General features: G+C 41.2%; 1 protein-coding gene across 14 annotated transcripts in view; it reads left to right on the plus strand.

Annotated features, from left to right (window-relative positions):
- CTNND1 (catenin delta 1) overlaps positions 1–9,370 on the plus strand; it is a 54,050-nt gene extending 44,680 nt beyond the window's left edge. For 10 of the 14 annotated variants that reach the window (XM_029207144.1, XM_029207149.1, XM_029207147.1 and 7 more), the window contains one exon: positions 41–9,370. In XM_029207144.1, the coding sequence (XP_029062977.1) occupies positions 41–52 (12 nt within the window). In that variant the 3' untranslated portion in view covers positions 53–9,370. The remainder of the gene's footprint in view (positions 1–40) is intronic. The other 4 variants (XM_029207145.1, XM_029207151.1, XM_029207155.1 and 1 more) reach the window with 2 other exon arrangements.
- The last annotated feature ends 5,560 nt before the right edge of the window (positions 9,371–14,930 follow it).

A 14,930-nucleotide genomic window follows, 5' to 3' on the forward strand; every position in this document is an offset into this window, starting at 1 on the left:
TCCAACCCTATTAACGTCTCTTTCTCTTTTTTCCCTACAGCAGAAGATTTAGCACCACTCTCCGCTACGTCTGGGCTTATAATATATGTACTTTTATTTTTTGGTGGTGAAATGGACTGATGATTTTCCCCTTTCTTCGCTGGACTGTTGTGCCCACTGCCACACTGCCTCCTGCCCTTGTAGCCCTAAGTGGCTGCCTTCTTTCCATCAACTCCCTAACTTCTTCCAGTGAAGCTTAATTGTCCCTCCTCCCCACTCCAGATCCCCTGCAATTACTCCCAAGAAGCCTGACTCAGTTATATGCATATCTTGAGAAAGTGCTGCGGATTAGCTCTTTTTGCCAGCTCTCCCTGGAACTCTTGGCCTTGTGTGGAGGGAGGGAGAGCGTGGGAAGCCTCACTGGAGGCTATGGGAAGAATTGGAGGTTATATGCTATATATGCAGTGTCCAGCAATCTGATAAACCCATGATTCTTAAGCAAGATTTTTCTTCTCTTGGTGGGGAAGGGACCTTTACTTTTTTGGAGAGTGGAGGGCGTGAGCTCTTCCTTTATCCCTAATGACTATTTTTGAAGCAAAGACGGCCGGCGACATTGGCACATACCACTTGGCAAGGGCCCTTGAGCAAGTGAAGGTTTCCTAGAGCGGAGATTAAGAAACCTTGCCCTCCTCATCTCCAGGGCAGGGACCATCAAGGACCTACAGACTCCATCTCTTCTCCAAGCCTCATGCCAGCCCTGGGCTGCAGCTGCTGCCCCTTACTGAGGCTGTCCTTAACCTTCCTCTCCCATCCTGTGATAATAATGTCTGCTGACTTGGCCTGGCCATTTTCAAGAGGCTGTAGAAAGAGGAGAATATGTCAAGGAAGACTTCTTGGGTGAGAAGGAGCAGAAAGATGTCTTCTGGGGAGAAGAGCCTCTAGGAGGAGCGAGTAGGAATGTACATGAATCATTTAGTCTGAAACTGTCAGGAAGCTACAAAGCTGGCTTCCCCCTGCCCTTATTTCTCCTTTTTCTCACCCTTATAGCCCCATCCTCCCCTGCTTCCTCCCTGGATTGGTTGGCTGACTAAAGGACTTGATGTACATACTCCTGCCCCCTTTACCCTTAAAAAGGTGGGGTTCGCCCCTGGCTTTGCCTCTTCTTTGTGCCTTTGGCCTGGGGTGCATCTCCTCCTTCCCTTCCATGTGCCTTTCTTTGCCTCTGCAGTCTCATTTCTCATGATTTTGCAAATTATATTTTGTTGCTTTCTTACCTACTTCTTGGCCCTAAATAGCAGAAAGAAGAGGAGAGGTGACCTAGAGAACCTCAGTCTCTCCACTGGGAATTGGAATAGCCTCTAATTTTAGCCATAGAAGGTTTTTCTCAACTGTATATGTTGGGATTTTGCAAAAATCCTGTTCTGATGAACCTCCAAATGAGATTGGTGGGAGGAGTGAGTGGTGTGGCTCTTGCTCCTTAGTTGCCCAGAATGATTGTCGTCTCTGAAGGGGGTTATAGGGAAGTCATGTCCATATCCCCCTCCCCGACCCCCGCCGTTCCTCCTCCTTTTAGTGTATATTAGCAGGTTGGGCTAGAGGAATCAGCTGCTATGCGGTTGATTTTTTTTTTTGTTTTTGTTTTTAACCCTTTCCCTTATTTGCCTTTTACTCCTCCCCTTAATCTAAAAGCTCTGTTTAATGCAACTGGAAATCTTTATCCTCCTCTCTCCCCCTTCCTTTATATATCGAGGCTTTGGGGTAGGAGGAAAGTGGACAACCCACCACCCGCCTTCCCCCCTGCATTAAAATTCCTTGTTCACCCCTTTTCCCCTTCACATTTCGTCCCACTCCTTTTCTGGCAAAAAGGAGCCTTTTCCTTTCTGCGACCCTAAGAGCATACTGCACAGGGGAAATCGCCCCCATCCAGATGTGGCTCCACTCTTGGTTTCTCTTGTCTTCTTCTGCTCTTTTCCTGGTGCTCTTTTTGTCGGTGGGGTGTGGGTAATAGAACAGCCATGGGCTTTTGGGGACCTTTAACTGTTTGTTTTTTCCTTTTCATTTATAAAAACACTAAACGTTCAATTTCAGAGAACCAAAAATCCCACCTTCCCACCGAACACTACTAAGGGGCATGTCTTCTGCTCCATACCTTTTCTGTTTTTCTTTCTCTCTTGTTAATGCTTTTAAAAACAAATGAGTTTTTTTATATAAATAAAGTTTTTAAAGTGTGTATGTGGGGGGTCTGTGTCATTTCTTCACTTTAAGCTGTATCTCTTCTCTGCTTTTCATCTTGGTTACTTCCTTATGTATCAGTGTCCTTTTTCTCTGCAGAGCAACTAGAAGGGGATTGTACCAGGACTGATTTATTTTGAGCTCAATCCCAACTCTTAACAAGGAACATTCTTTTTAATTATATATGAAACATTTTTCCTCTGAAGATTCTTAAAAATTAAATGTGGCTAAGTAGAGCACGGGAAGCTTATTGCTAACTTAGAGATAGGAAACTGAAGTATAAAGTATTAATAAGTCACTGGGATTCTTTTGCGACATTTGACAAAACTAGCGTTGAATAAAGCTCATTGCAGTTCATGACCCTCTTGAACATTTATGGGTAGAAGATTAGAAACTACCAGCTCCAGCTATCATCCTAATAAGTCTGAATATGTAGAATTAAAAGGCTCACTAGGCCATGATGTGGCTTCTCAGGCTATTTGCAATCTTTTAGTAAGATGATAAGGGGCAGACCTATAGCTGCTTCCTCTGTGTCCTCCCAGGTAATATGTGGGTGGGGAGCAAGTACTCATTGGATTACCAGGGGTTGTCTTTACTGTAGAGGCCAAGGATTAAGACCTACAGAAAGGGGCTTATTTCTCTGGGGCCCATATTTCCTGTTACATTATTAAGACTCGAGAATTTATGTAAAATGCTTTCTGTATGCCCGGTCTTTAGATTAAAAATATATAGCTGCTTCTGGTGATGCTCATGTCTCAATTTTGTTGAACTAGGTCTTGGGTATGAAAACTTTCTTGGGCTAGTTAAGACCAGGGAATCTAAGCATGGTAGCTGATAACCTTTTAAAGCTTGATTTGTGTCTGACAGTTGTAGTTTTAGAAGGATGAAGCACAGAGCCAAAAAGCTATTAGAGTTTGCTTTGCAGAGAGGTTTGGCAGACCTGCTGGAGATTTTTTTTTTTTTTTATAATGTAGAAAAACCTGGCTACTGGTGAATAGCCTTTATTTCTGTCATATTCTTTATTATGCACTGGCATTGAGCTACATGGAAACCTTACTCTTCTCTCGATTGGTCCATTTGTTTTATCTCATTCAATAAATATTTCCCCAGCATCTTCCATATGCCAGGCATTGTTGTGTATGTTAGGCTTAGATTAGAGAATGAAACAGATGGACCCTTTCTCATGTGCAATCCATGAGAATTCTATGCAGCTGAGATCTGTGGTCTTTTAAAAACATTTTTCTGCCCTTAACTAAAACAAGGTGTTAAAAGAATGATTTGTGAAGTCCCTGTATCTCGTTTCTTGACACTGATTTAGTAATGCTTTTGAAGGTTCTTGGTATCTCTTAATACGAACTTTAGGAATCCTGTGTATTTTATCAAGATTTGCCCATTTGTTCCCTGATCCTTTAGAGCCTGAGTTTGTTTTTTTTTTTTCCTGGAGGCGGTTATAGATTATGCTCAACCACTCTTCTGCCTCAGTGAGCCTTTTTTGTGAACATGTTTGTGAAATAGCTGCAATGAGTCTTGCTGTGACATACTTTCTGACAGCTCAGAGCTATGACCTCACTTGGCCACTTGCTCTTTCTTGCTGAACTAATGCACTTTGTTACAGACTAGAAGTATCTCACCCAGGAAGAACTAAGGACCAGGTACTCTAGATCGTTATTTTTCATTTTGTCTGTCTTTATATCTGAAGTACAGGATAGTAAAGGTTTATCTTGGTATTTTCATAGATAGGGTTACAGACGAACTACACCCAGCCTTATAGATCTGAGCAAGTACACAGGAATTACCTGGGAAGCTTGTTAAAAATGCAGATCTCCATGCTGCGTTTCCAGAAACTGCTTAAATAAGTGGGACTCAGGAATCTGAAATCTTAAGTAACCTAGGTTATTCAAATGCCTGTGGTGAGTTAATTGCAACTTGAGACACTAAAGACTTGCTTAAGAATTCAGCTTCAAACTAGAATCCAGGATGACTGGCTTCGACTCCCCTGGCAGTGATACTAGTTTCATGGTGGGTGTGGTGATAACCACAAGAAAGGAGTGTTCATATAGGAAACAGTGTTTATCTCAAAGGAATGAATGATTGCTGTAGAATCTGAGATGACAGTGACAGGCTGTCATGTAGCATGTAGGTAGGAGAAACTTCTTTTGTAAATCATGTCATCTATATAACGCCCAAGCTGATGAGAGGTGAACTTAGCCCTTGATATGGGGCCCTCTAGGGCAATAGAGAATTCCCTAGAGCCGATGGCTCTAACTAAAGTGTCACTTCCAGCTACAAAGGGTACCTCAGCTGGGAAGCAAGTGGCCCCATTGGCCAAAGCCAAGGAGGTGTGTCTGGAAATTTAAATCACTCCTGAGGGACAGCCTATGCCAAGAAAGCGCGCGCCTGCACGTGCCCACACGCACGACATTGTAGGAGCTAATTTCTTTTTTTTTCTTTTGGCTGTGCCCTGTGGCTTGTGGGATCTCAGTTCCCCACCCAGGGATTGAAGCTGGGCTATGGCAGTGAAAGCCCGGAATCCTAACCACTAGGCCACCAGGGAACTCCGCAAATTTCTTTTTCATGTAAATTAATGAAGTTTTTTTTTTTTTTTTGGCCGCGGTGCGCGGCATGTGGGATCTTAATTCCCTGACCAGGGAGCGAACCCTCGCACCCTGCAGTGGAAGCATGGAGTCTTAACCACTGGACCGCCAGGGAAATCCCAACCTATGACCTCTTGACTTTGCTGCTGTCTACATCACTTAAAACACGAGTTCTTCAGCTGATCCACCCAGAATTTAGGGGCAGACGTGGATGGAGAGGAAGCTGGAGGAAATGAGGTAGGGAAAGCATAAATGAAAATAGTCATTTTGGTCTGTCTGTATTATATCCTGACTATTTTTTCCCTTTTTATGTAGTATGAAATGCAGGCATGAATGGATTGAGTCAAGAGCATTATACCTGTTAGTGTAATTGTAGGAGCCATAAATATTATTGTAAGCATGTGGCAACTAGCTATTTTGTTTTATTTTTAGCTGAGGAGAAACTGCTATGCTTCTCACTATATACATTTCTATCTTTATTGTTGAAAAGGACAGGTTCTTCCACTTTTATTTAGGATACAGAAGGGATTACTATCTTGCTGTCTTTGCCCAGGTATTTGTAGTGCTAATGGACAAGTAGTCTGATGCCATAAGGCATTTGTGCCTGAGGAAAAGAAAAAGAAATATGAGATATTCACGGTAAGGTGCCAGGCACTTAACACTGCTCTCCTCTTCAATTCTTTTTTGCTCCATCCTTAAGGCAAAGTTAGCATCGGGCTTTTGCAAACTTTTGCACTCTGGGCCTTTTTACAACCCAGTCTGTTAGAATCAAGGGTGAGGGGAGTATAGTGTGTATAGTTGGAACTAATTCAGACTTCTGTTTTTTGGCATTGTGGTGGGTTGGATACTCTGAAAAGTACTTTCAGCAGAAACCAGATGCTGGGTAAAATGTATTTATTTAAAAAATAGTTAAAAACATATTGCTGAACAAGCACAAAAGTAAGGAATCCATAGATCTTCAAAAATGAAGTGAAAACTGGGATTGTAGGAAGTAAGCAACTGCTAGAGCTAGCTTTTACTCAGCTTTTGCCAAACTCAGCAGGCTTTCAGCATCTATTTTAGTGACTATGCAGGGTATGGGAAACAAAACGAAGGTGACTCCAAGTAAAGCCAGGATACCCTCAGTGTAAAGGTGAACAAGAAATCAACTCTTTGGAAGAGGGCATCAAGGAATTTTATGTCTCAACCTTGATATTACCCCAAAACTGGGCTCACGTCTTGGTGGGTGTCAAGCCAAAGACACAGCCAAGCCAAAGATCAGGAGAAAGAAAGATTTATTACTTGCAACAAGTAAGGAGAACACCAGGGATCTTTCCCAAAGCAGTGTCTCTCCGGATCAGCAAAATGGGGGAAGTTTTAAGCTAAGACTACATGCATATTCATGAAGGAGCTTGGGCTCAGGAGAATTCACCATAGAATTGGGGCTAAGGTTGACAGAGTACAAGCTTTAGTTGATTGAAACCAGAAAAGGTCAACATCACCATCTTTAGGTTCCAGTTTATCTGGTGGTTGAGTGCCCAAGGGGATGTTTAAATTCTGAAAAACAGCTCAAGAAAGTGCTTCAGACTAATCTTTACCATTAAAACGGAACTGGGAGTCTCTAGAACTCATTTATCAGCCTTGCTGTTGTTACTTCTCTTGCCCAGTAACAATTTGTTCTTTTGTTCCCTTAAGATCATTATTACTGAGACCTGTTCAAGGGCAGGCATTGTGGCCAGGCTTAGATCATAAGACGGCTTAGGCCTAAAATGGCTTCTCTTATGTCAAAAAGCTATATCTGGTTCTTTTCTGGGCTCCCTACTCTATCTGCTAACAGTTGGTCATGCCTTCAGGTGATTTCCAGAAGCAAGTGCAATCCCTTGGAGGCCTCAATTCCTATATATAAACTCCCAAAGCAAATCCTGCTTAAAAATTTTAAGATGCACAAAGAAATAAGATGCCACAAATGGAAAAGGGGCCAAAAAGTCACAGAAGCTGATCCTTAAATACTTCCGATGATAGCATTGTCACACGGACTAATGAAATAACTTTTTGATTAATGAGCTAATACAAGTTTGAAGCTAAGAGGTGACAAAAAACAACCCAGCAGTTTTTTGGGGGAAAAAAAGCCTTTCTGAATTAGAAATGGAAAATACAAATTTGAAATAAAAACTCAGATTAAATTGATTGGAGAAATTGAAGGGGTTCTAGTGAATTGGACGATCTCAAGAAATTATACAGAATGCAGTCCAAAGAGAATGAAAGGAAGAATGGAAAATGCCAAAGAAGTTGAGAAGCAGACGGTAGAGGACAAGTGAATGAGAAGAGCTAATGTACTAAGGTATCTGGAGCTCCAGGAGGAGACAATAGGAAGAGACGATATCTAAGGAGGTAACCACCGATCAATTTTCAGATTTGATGAAAGGCACTAAACCTCAGATTTAGGAATCCCAGTGAGTTCGCCAAGCAAGATAAAAAGCAACTCGTATCTAGAGACATTGAGGTAAAATGCTCTCTATCTTGAGGAGCTAGAGATAAAATGCAGACAAACCTTAGAAAACAGCCTAGATGGGTGACTTGTCAGCACCAACAGTGAAAGCCAGGAAACTGGAATTCTTTCGCTGCATCCCATTAACAAAAGAAGTTATCATGGAAGTTGACACTTGGTAAAACTTTTTTAAGAAAACGGGCTAATTAGAAACATTTTCAGACAAAAGGAGAGTTTGCCGCAGGTAAGTCAGGATTCCTGAGGCAGAAGGAAAATGGTCTTAAATGGAAAATCTGATTCAAGAAGGAACACTGAACAAAGATACTGGTAAATAATGTTGGTAAGAGTAGGTAAGCATTAAGTGTAAAAACTGTAATTTGTGGGAGGGGAATATGAGCTAGAATTAAAATACTGGACAACAATAACATGTAACTTGGGGTGACTAGAACACTAATTTTCATGTTCTTATATTCGGGAGGAAAATGAATGTATTGATTAGCTTAAGACTTCTGTGAAACTGTGCATATTAGCTAGAATAACCACTAGAGAACAGAGCATATCACCTTCAAACAAGTAGAGAGGGAAGAAGGCAAGAGGAGGATGGGGGGATCAGATCTGGTACTACCTCTGACAGAACAATCTAAACTCCCAGGGCACCAGTTATAGGAAGTGGTCAGGAGCCTACCTGTGTATCATGGAACTGGGACATAGTGTATGCAGAAAAAGAACAGTGAGTGAAGTGTAGGAGGGGGCAGAGAGAGCAGGTCCAAGATAGTTTCCATTAAAGCAAAGTTAAAATTTAAATAAAAATTATTTGCTGGGTTGTGTGTGAATTGGTCAGCCTGACTTAAAGATAGGAGGTTAGGACAGAATATTTTCATATCTTGCCCACTGATTTGCTGACTCCTGGAGTCCTTCAGGATATGGAACCTTAGTTTTACATCAGAGGAAGAAGAGTTAAATGAAAATTGAATCCATGCCCTCTATGTTTCCAGACCCCAGACCAAGATCCAAATAAACACTATAGGAAGGTGAGAAAAAAATCCAAACATGAAACATCCAAGCAAACCCTACTCTCTTTGCTGCTAGTTACTTCTCTTTGCACTAGGAAACCATGCAGCTTCTTAAAAACAAAACAAACAAAAACTGCTCCCAAGCCAGAGAGTTCTCTAGTTTCATGCCCCTAGTGACATCACCAACATTCTAGGAAGAAAATTCTCTCCTCCTTTTAGTCCTCGTTTTCAGGACCTCCTTTCCCTTCTTAAATACTGATGTACCACCAGGGTTCACATCTAGCCTGCTTCTGGCTTTTTACTGACGGAATTCCTGGGAAGGACCTGGGTTCAACCTGATTCTCACCATGTCTTTGTAATTTTGAAAAGTCAGGCCCCAGGCTCTCTTCTCAGTCTGGTTAAAGTCTGATGGTGGACCCTTGGTAATTCAGCTCTACTCCGTCTTGTAAAGTGTCTTGAATTCTGGTAACTCTTCTTCTAGTGATGGGTTATCTCATTGCGAGTTGCTTTGTAACTTGTATTTTACATAATGTCACTTAAGTGATACTGACTTTTCTAAAGTGAAATCCTACACATATTTGTTCAATAAATACTTTATACAGGTGCTAGGACCAAAGGCTATTTCTGTTTTTGAGCCCCAGGGATAGAGGCATTAAATTTATGAGTCAATGAGATAAGCGTTATTATAATGATACGTTTCTAGCATTAGAAGAAGGGTGAAGTCTGCTTGGAGTGAGGGTAAGACTTCACTGAGAGGTGATATTTTGGTTGGTTTGAAAGTATAGCTAGCATTTCGTCAATTGGAGAAGATGTGTCATGCAGGACAGATGGCATAATGTGAAAAATATTGAGGTGTGGGTATCCTCATAGGTGAGGGGAAGTTTATTTTATAAAAACATTACATCTGATAAATGGGGTGATTGAAATATCACCATTTTGCCATCCTTAATAGATAGATCTTAGGCACTGAGCATCAACAGCTTCTAACATCACAAAAAGAGACAGATACCACCTACAAAGTGGTTTTTCAAAAAAAAAAAAAAAAAACCTGAGTCTGATCAAACCTCTATATCCAATTACTATTTTATAGGAAATACAGAGGTTGTGGGAAACGTTTAAGTACACTATGGGGATGCAATTAGCAAAATGGGGCAAGAATTACAAAACAAATTAAATAAATTAATTGCAAGAGGAAAAAAGATGGAAGGATACTTATAGACTGAAAGGTATCAGTCAATCTACAGATTAAAAGACATAAACCAATCACAATGCATGAGTCTTATTTGGTTCCTGATATAAACATAACATTTTATGAGAAAATTGGAAATTTGAACACTGGATACTTGATTTTACTAAGGGATGATTATTTTTTAGATGTGACACTGGTATTGTTGGTTATAATTAATTCCTTGTCAGACTGAGCAATGTGATGAAATTCTAGTGGATGGAATGTTATGAGGAAGTTTGCTTCTAAGTAGTATGGGGTAAGAGAGGTTAGAGAGGTATAAATGAAACAAGATTGGCTGTGAGCTAATAATCATTAAAGCTGGATTATGGGTATATGGAGGTTTATTACTATATTTGATTTGATTTTTATGTATATTTGGAATTCCCCATAGTCAAAAGTTTTGAAAAATGGTGAAAAACAATTTGGGAGCTAATTGTTCCAGGTATGGGACTAGGAAGGGGGGATGGTGGCAGCAACTATAATGCTTGGGTTATAAGTACTTTTACTGCCGTAAGCAGGCCAGTGGGATTCAAACCACTAGAGCTCCGTGGCGTTGCCTCCAGAGCAGCCACAAGGATGGGAGAGGGGTGCTGAACAGAGGGGACAGCTACTGTGTAGCTCACCTACACATTTTAACAAGAACAGCTTTGCTTCTAACTTTTATTAAATTGGACTTCTCAGTGATATTTCATTTAAAAACAGGATTCTGAAGCTTTAAAAATTTTCACTAACTATTAGGGGAACAACTGAATATTTTAAAGACTATCCCTTGAGCTGTTGTCCAGAAGATTGGAGGCAGGGAAATCAGCTAAGGGACTGTTGTGATATCACAAATGAATGAGAAGTTTGTTTTGAGGGGAATGTAGCTAATGAACATTTGGTCTAGGAGGTAAACGTTTTATGAAAATGGTTTTTTTTTGGCTGCGTTGTGTCTTCGTTGCTGCGCGCGGGCTTTCTCTAGTTGCAGCGAGCGGGGGCTACTCTTCATTGTGGTGCGCGGGCTTCTCAGTGCAGTGGCTTCTCTTGTTGCAGAGCACGGGCTGTAGGGTGCACGGGCTTCAGTAGTTGTGGCACGTGAGCTCAGTAGTTGTGGCTCGCGGCCTTTAGAGCGCAGGCTCAGTAGTTGTGGCGCACGGGCTTAGTTGCTCCGCAGCATGTGGGATCTTCCTGGACCAGGGCTCCAACCTGTGTCCCCTGTATTGGCAGGCGGATTCTTAAACACTGTGCCACAAGGGAAGTCCCTATGATAATATTTGTAATAGTTGTTTCCCGGTCCACAAAGGACAACAAAGAGGGTGTGGAAATATGCTCACTCTTCTAACAAAGTCAATCTCTCTGAGCACCTCCTAGAGTACGGGCTGGAAGCCAGCTCCCTCTCCTACCCCATTCTTAGCAGAACACCAGGAGAACTCGTCCTCCTTGCTGCAGTCTCAGCATCTTTGATCACAGTCTCTATTCTTGTCCTCCTGTGCACCATGACTGATCTTATAGGGAGGTAGGGAATGGTGACCACTTCTATCATCACGGCCCCATCTCAACTACAGCTGCCTCAGGTATGCCCCACCACATCTACCTGACAGTACTCTGGATTCTTATAGCTGCTGAACTCCAGATTGTAAAACCCAAGAGTTAACCACCATTTCTTCCCTTATCTCCACAACCTTGGAGTCTGTCTGCCTAGGAGAATCCACTGGCCTTCCCTCCTATTACTGTCCCCTGGAGCTGATGTCTTCCTGACCCCTGTGCCTTTAAGCCACGCATCCATCCACCAAGTTCCTGTGGCTAATAAAAATAAGCTATTAACATTCCAGACTTATAGGTGAAAATGATTTAGGTACATCCTCAGGGTTCTCCACCTCACTGGCTTTCACTTCACTCTGCCTTGGTTCTGCTTGGCTTCTCAGAGTTTGTAGGTTTTTGTTCTTTTTTGAAAACCTTGCCCCGGCCCCCTGACTTGCTGCTTGAGTGAAGCTTCTCTAGTTCTCTTTGTGCGCGTCAAGACAGTTCTTAGGCATCTTGAATTATGGGACTCCTTGAGAATCTGATGGTAGTAACAGACTTTCTCCAGAAAAGTGCACACACACAGTATTTTGCCTATAATTTCAAAGTCTCTAGATTTTTAAAGCTGTGTTCAGTGCATCAGGAAGCCTTTTGGTGGTGGTGGTGGGATTGCTTGATAAAAGCGCAATGTTCTTTGGCTCTACCCCAGACCTATTAGATCAGAATTTCTGGTGGTAGAGCCTAGGAATCAACAATGTAAACAATCTCCCTGGTTGATTCTTAAGTACACTAAAATTTAAGAAAGTGTGCTATAAAGACTCAGTTTGTCTTCGCAGTCTATCTCATCTTCCCCTCCCAGCCACTTAACTATGGTTCAAACTCCGGAGTCCTGGTCCTCTAGGGCTATAGTGAAGCCCCCTGTAGGAGAAACTCTAGAGTCTGACAATGGGGTTAGGTCTCTTTCATTTCCAGGCATAGTTCTAAATTTAGAGAGCCAAGTCATGTCTAAGAGAGCCACATTTCCCCTCTTCCTTTGATCCATCTTGCATCCATTCTTTATGTATTCACTTTCCCCAATCCAGAGTGGAAACTCCCTTCTAATGGAGACACAGATTCCCACCCAAAGCAAGATGTCTTGTGCTTCTGCATGTTTGCCTCATCTCACGTGTATTAGTCCTGTGGATAGCCAGTGGTTCAGAGTTAGAGGGCCTTTTAATTGGGGTAGAAGGATACAGTAAACAGGTTTGTGGGGTTAAATCTAAATGCTAGCAGGTCCAGGTACATCCTTGACGTTCCAAACTGACGACAGAGTAGAGAAGGTCACTGAGTAACTTCCTTTTAATTGATTCTTTTTACTGGCTATAAGCACTTTTTTAGATGTAATAACTGAAAACACTTTAGCAGGTACAGTTGTTTTTTTTGTTTGTTTGTTTGTCTTAAAGCAGAAGATAAGTCAATTATAATCCTGGGTCCTGTCATCCAGAGGCAACTACTAGTAACATTTTGGCATCCTTCCATCTAGTATTTTCCTATTAAAAAAAAAAACATAATAGAGCTTATACAATACAAACAACACAGTTACCTGCTTCTCTTGTCTAACATTGGTTTATAACATTTCCCAGTTAATTCTTCAAGACCATAATTGTTTTTCATGGCTGTATGATATTTAATCAAATGGATATACCATTATTTATTTAACTTTTGCTCAGTTGTTGGATACTTAGGTATACTACTTATGTGTGGTATTATAAATATGCTGTAATAAACATCTTTGTGCATAAATCTTTGTCATCTGGATTATTTCCTTAGAAGAGGAATTTCTGGGTCAAAAGTTAAGAACATTTTTTTTTTAAGAACATTTTTGAGGCTCTTGATATACTGTACCGAGCTATTTTCAAGAAAGGTTAGCTCCATGGGAATGTCTTACCACACGCACACGTAGAAGTTGCACTACATAACAAAAGTACTTCAGAGGGTTTGCACACAAGCAAGATATTACAATGAAGTGTGGGTGAATAGGATTGAGAGGAGAGGGTCAATGGAAGCAACTCCTGGAGGAGGAGGTCTGTTTTGTTAATACTAGAGCAAAATCCTGTACCACATCCTCTCAGAGACTTCAGGCTTGAGTAAATATTATGACAGAGTTTTGGACTATGAACCCCAACCCAGTTTGCCATTGGTATTCTAATCTCTCAGGAGACTTGCCTCCTTTGTTCTTGTTCTTTCTGCTGTAGCTACTGTTATTTCCCCTTTGGCGCCTCTGCTAAGACTACTGCTGTCTTTTTCCTGTGCTGTTCCTGCCTTGAAATGGGAATAAAATTATCTTCCTTTGATAAGTAGAAGTCCTTGTTGGCCAGCTCTGGATCCTCAGCTCTAGTGACCACCCGCCACCCTCCCATCCCTGCTCAAGAGTGGCTTTACCCACTCTTTCAATTTCTTGTAGTTCCCTTCATTCAAGAACTTGAAACATGTTCCCCAGAGACTGGGCTGGGGAAGCGTCTGATGCAAATAGAGCTCCAGTGTTCTGTCTTATCCTAGATTTCCTGAGGTTCACTGGCACACTGGGTCCCCCTTCCCCAATTAATAAATGAACACATCCCTGAGATTTTCTAACGTTAAACCATTTGAAAAATTGGAAGATTAGATTTAGATTATCTTCTGACATAGGTGAAAAACACTTGGGTACTAGTCCTGTTTCTTCCTTTAACCAGTTGCATGACCACGGGGTAGTCTATGTACTCTCTGGGCCCCAATTTCCTCATCTATAAAATGAGTCATTTGGGTATTGTCATATTTAGGTTCCTGTCAACTCTGATAGTCTATGATCTGAAAGGAAATCGAGTTGTTTTTAAAGTTCACTGCAGAAACAAGAGACACAGAAAGCTAAGAATAAAGATAAACCTATTGGGTGATGAGTAGATCATTTGTAATTCAAAATGTTATATGGGTTAGCACAGAAATAGGTCCTTCTACATAAGACTATGATAAAGCATCACAAATCAAAGAGGGAAGAAAAGTCAGTAGATGGTGTTGGGATGATGGAGTTAACAACTAGGAAGAAAAAAATCTAAGAAGATTTTTTCCTCCCATACCACATAATACGTTTATTTAGATTTTAAAAGTTATATTTAAAAGGGAGAGAAAAACAAGTGAATATTAGATTTTAGGGAGAAGAGCTTGCAAACTCTTTGAAAAAAGTTATGTTTTTTTGGTGCAGTTACAAAAAAATTGAGTGGAAAGTACAGAGTTTCCATATATCCCCTTACTTAGTGTCTCCCTACCCACCCCTGAACCAGTTCCCCTGTTATTGATATGGTGTATTCATGAGCCAACATTGGTTGATACATTGTTATTAATTGACATCCATACTTTACATTAGGGATCACTCTTTGTGTGAGTTTCTCTTTCTGTGGGTTTTGACAAATGTGTAATGTTTCCACCATTACAGTATCATACAGAATGGCTTCACTACTTTAAAAATCTTCTGTCTTCCTCTAATTAATCCCTTCCTCCTCCCTAACCCCTGGCAAGGATGGTTTTTTTTTTTTTTTTACTATCTCCATAGTTTTGACTCTTTCAGAATGTTTATACTTGGAATCATACATTAATGTAACTTTTTCAGATTGTCTTATTTCGCTTAGCAATATGCATTTAAGGTTCCTTCATGTCTTTTAATGGCTTGATAGCTCTTTTAAAAATATTACTGAATAAGATTTCATTTTTTAAATTTATTTTTTGTTTATTTATTTTTTAAATTTTTTGTGGTAAGCGGGCCTCTCACTGTTGTGGCCTCTCCCGTTGCGGAGCACAGACTCCGGATGTGCAGGCTCAGCGGCCATGGCTCACGGGCCCAGCCGCTCCGCGGCATGTGGGATCTTCCTGGACTGGGGCACGAACCCGTGTCCCCTGCATCAGCA

Source organism: Monodon monoceros, unplaced genomic scaffold (assembly GCF_005190385.1).
Source record: "Monodon monoceros isolate NGI ecotype Baffin Bay Population unplaced genomic scaffold, NGI_Narwhal_1 Super_Scaffold_7, whole genome shotgun sequence".
Classification (NCBI taxonomy): domain Eukaryota; kingdom Metazoa; phylum Chordata; class Mammalia; order Artiodactyla; family Monodontidae; genus Monodon; species Monodon monoceros.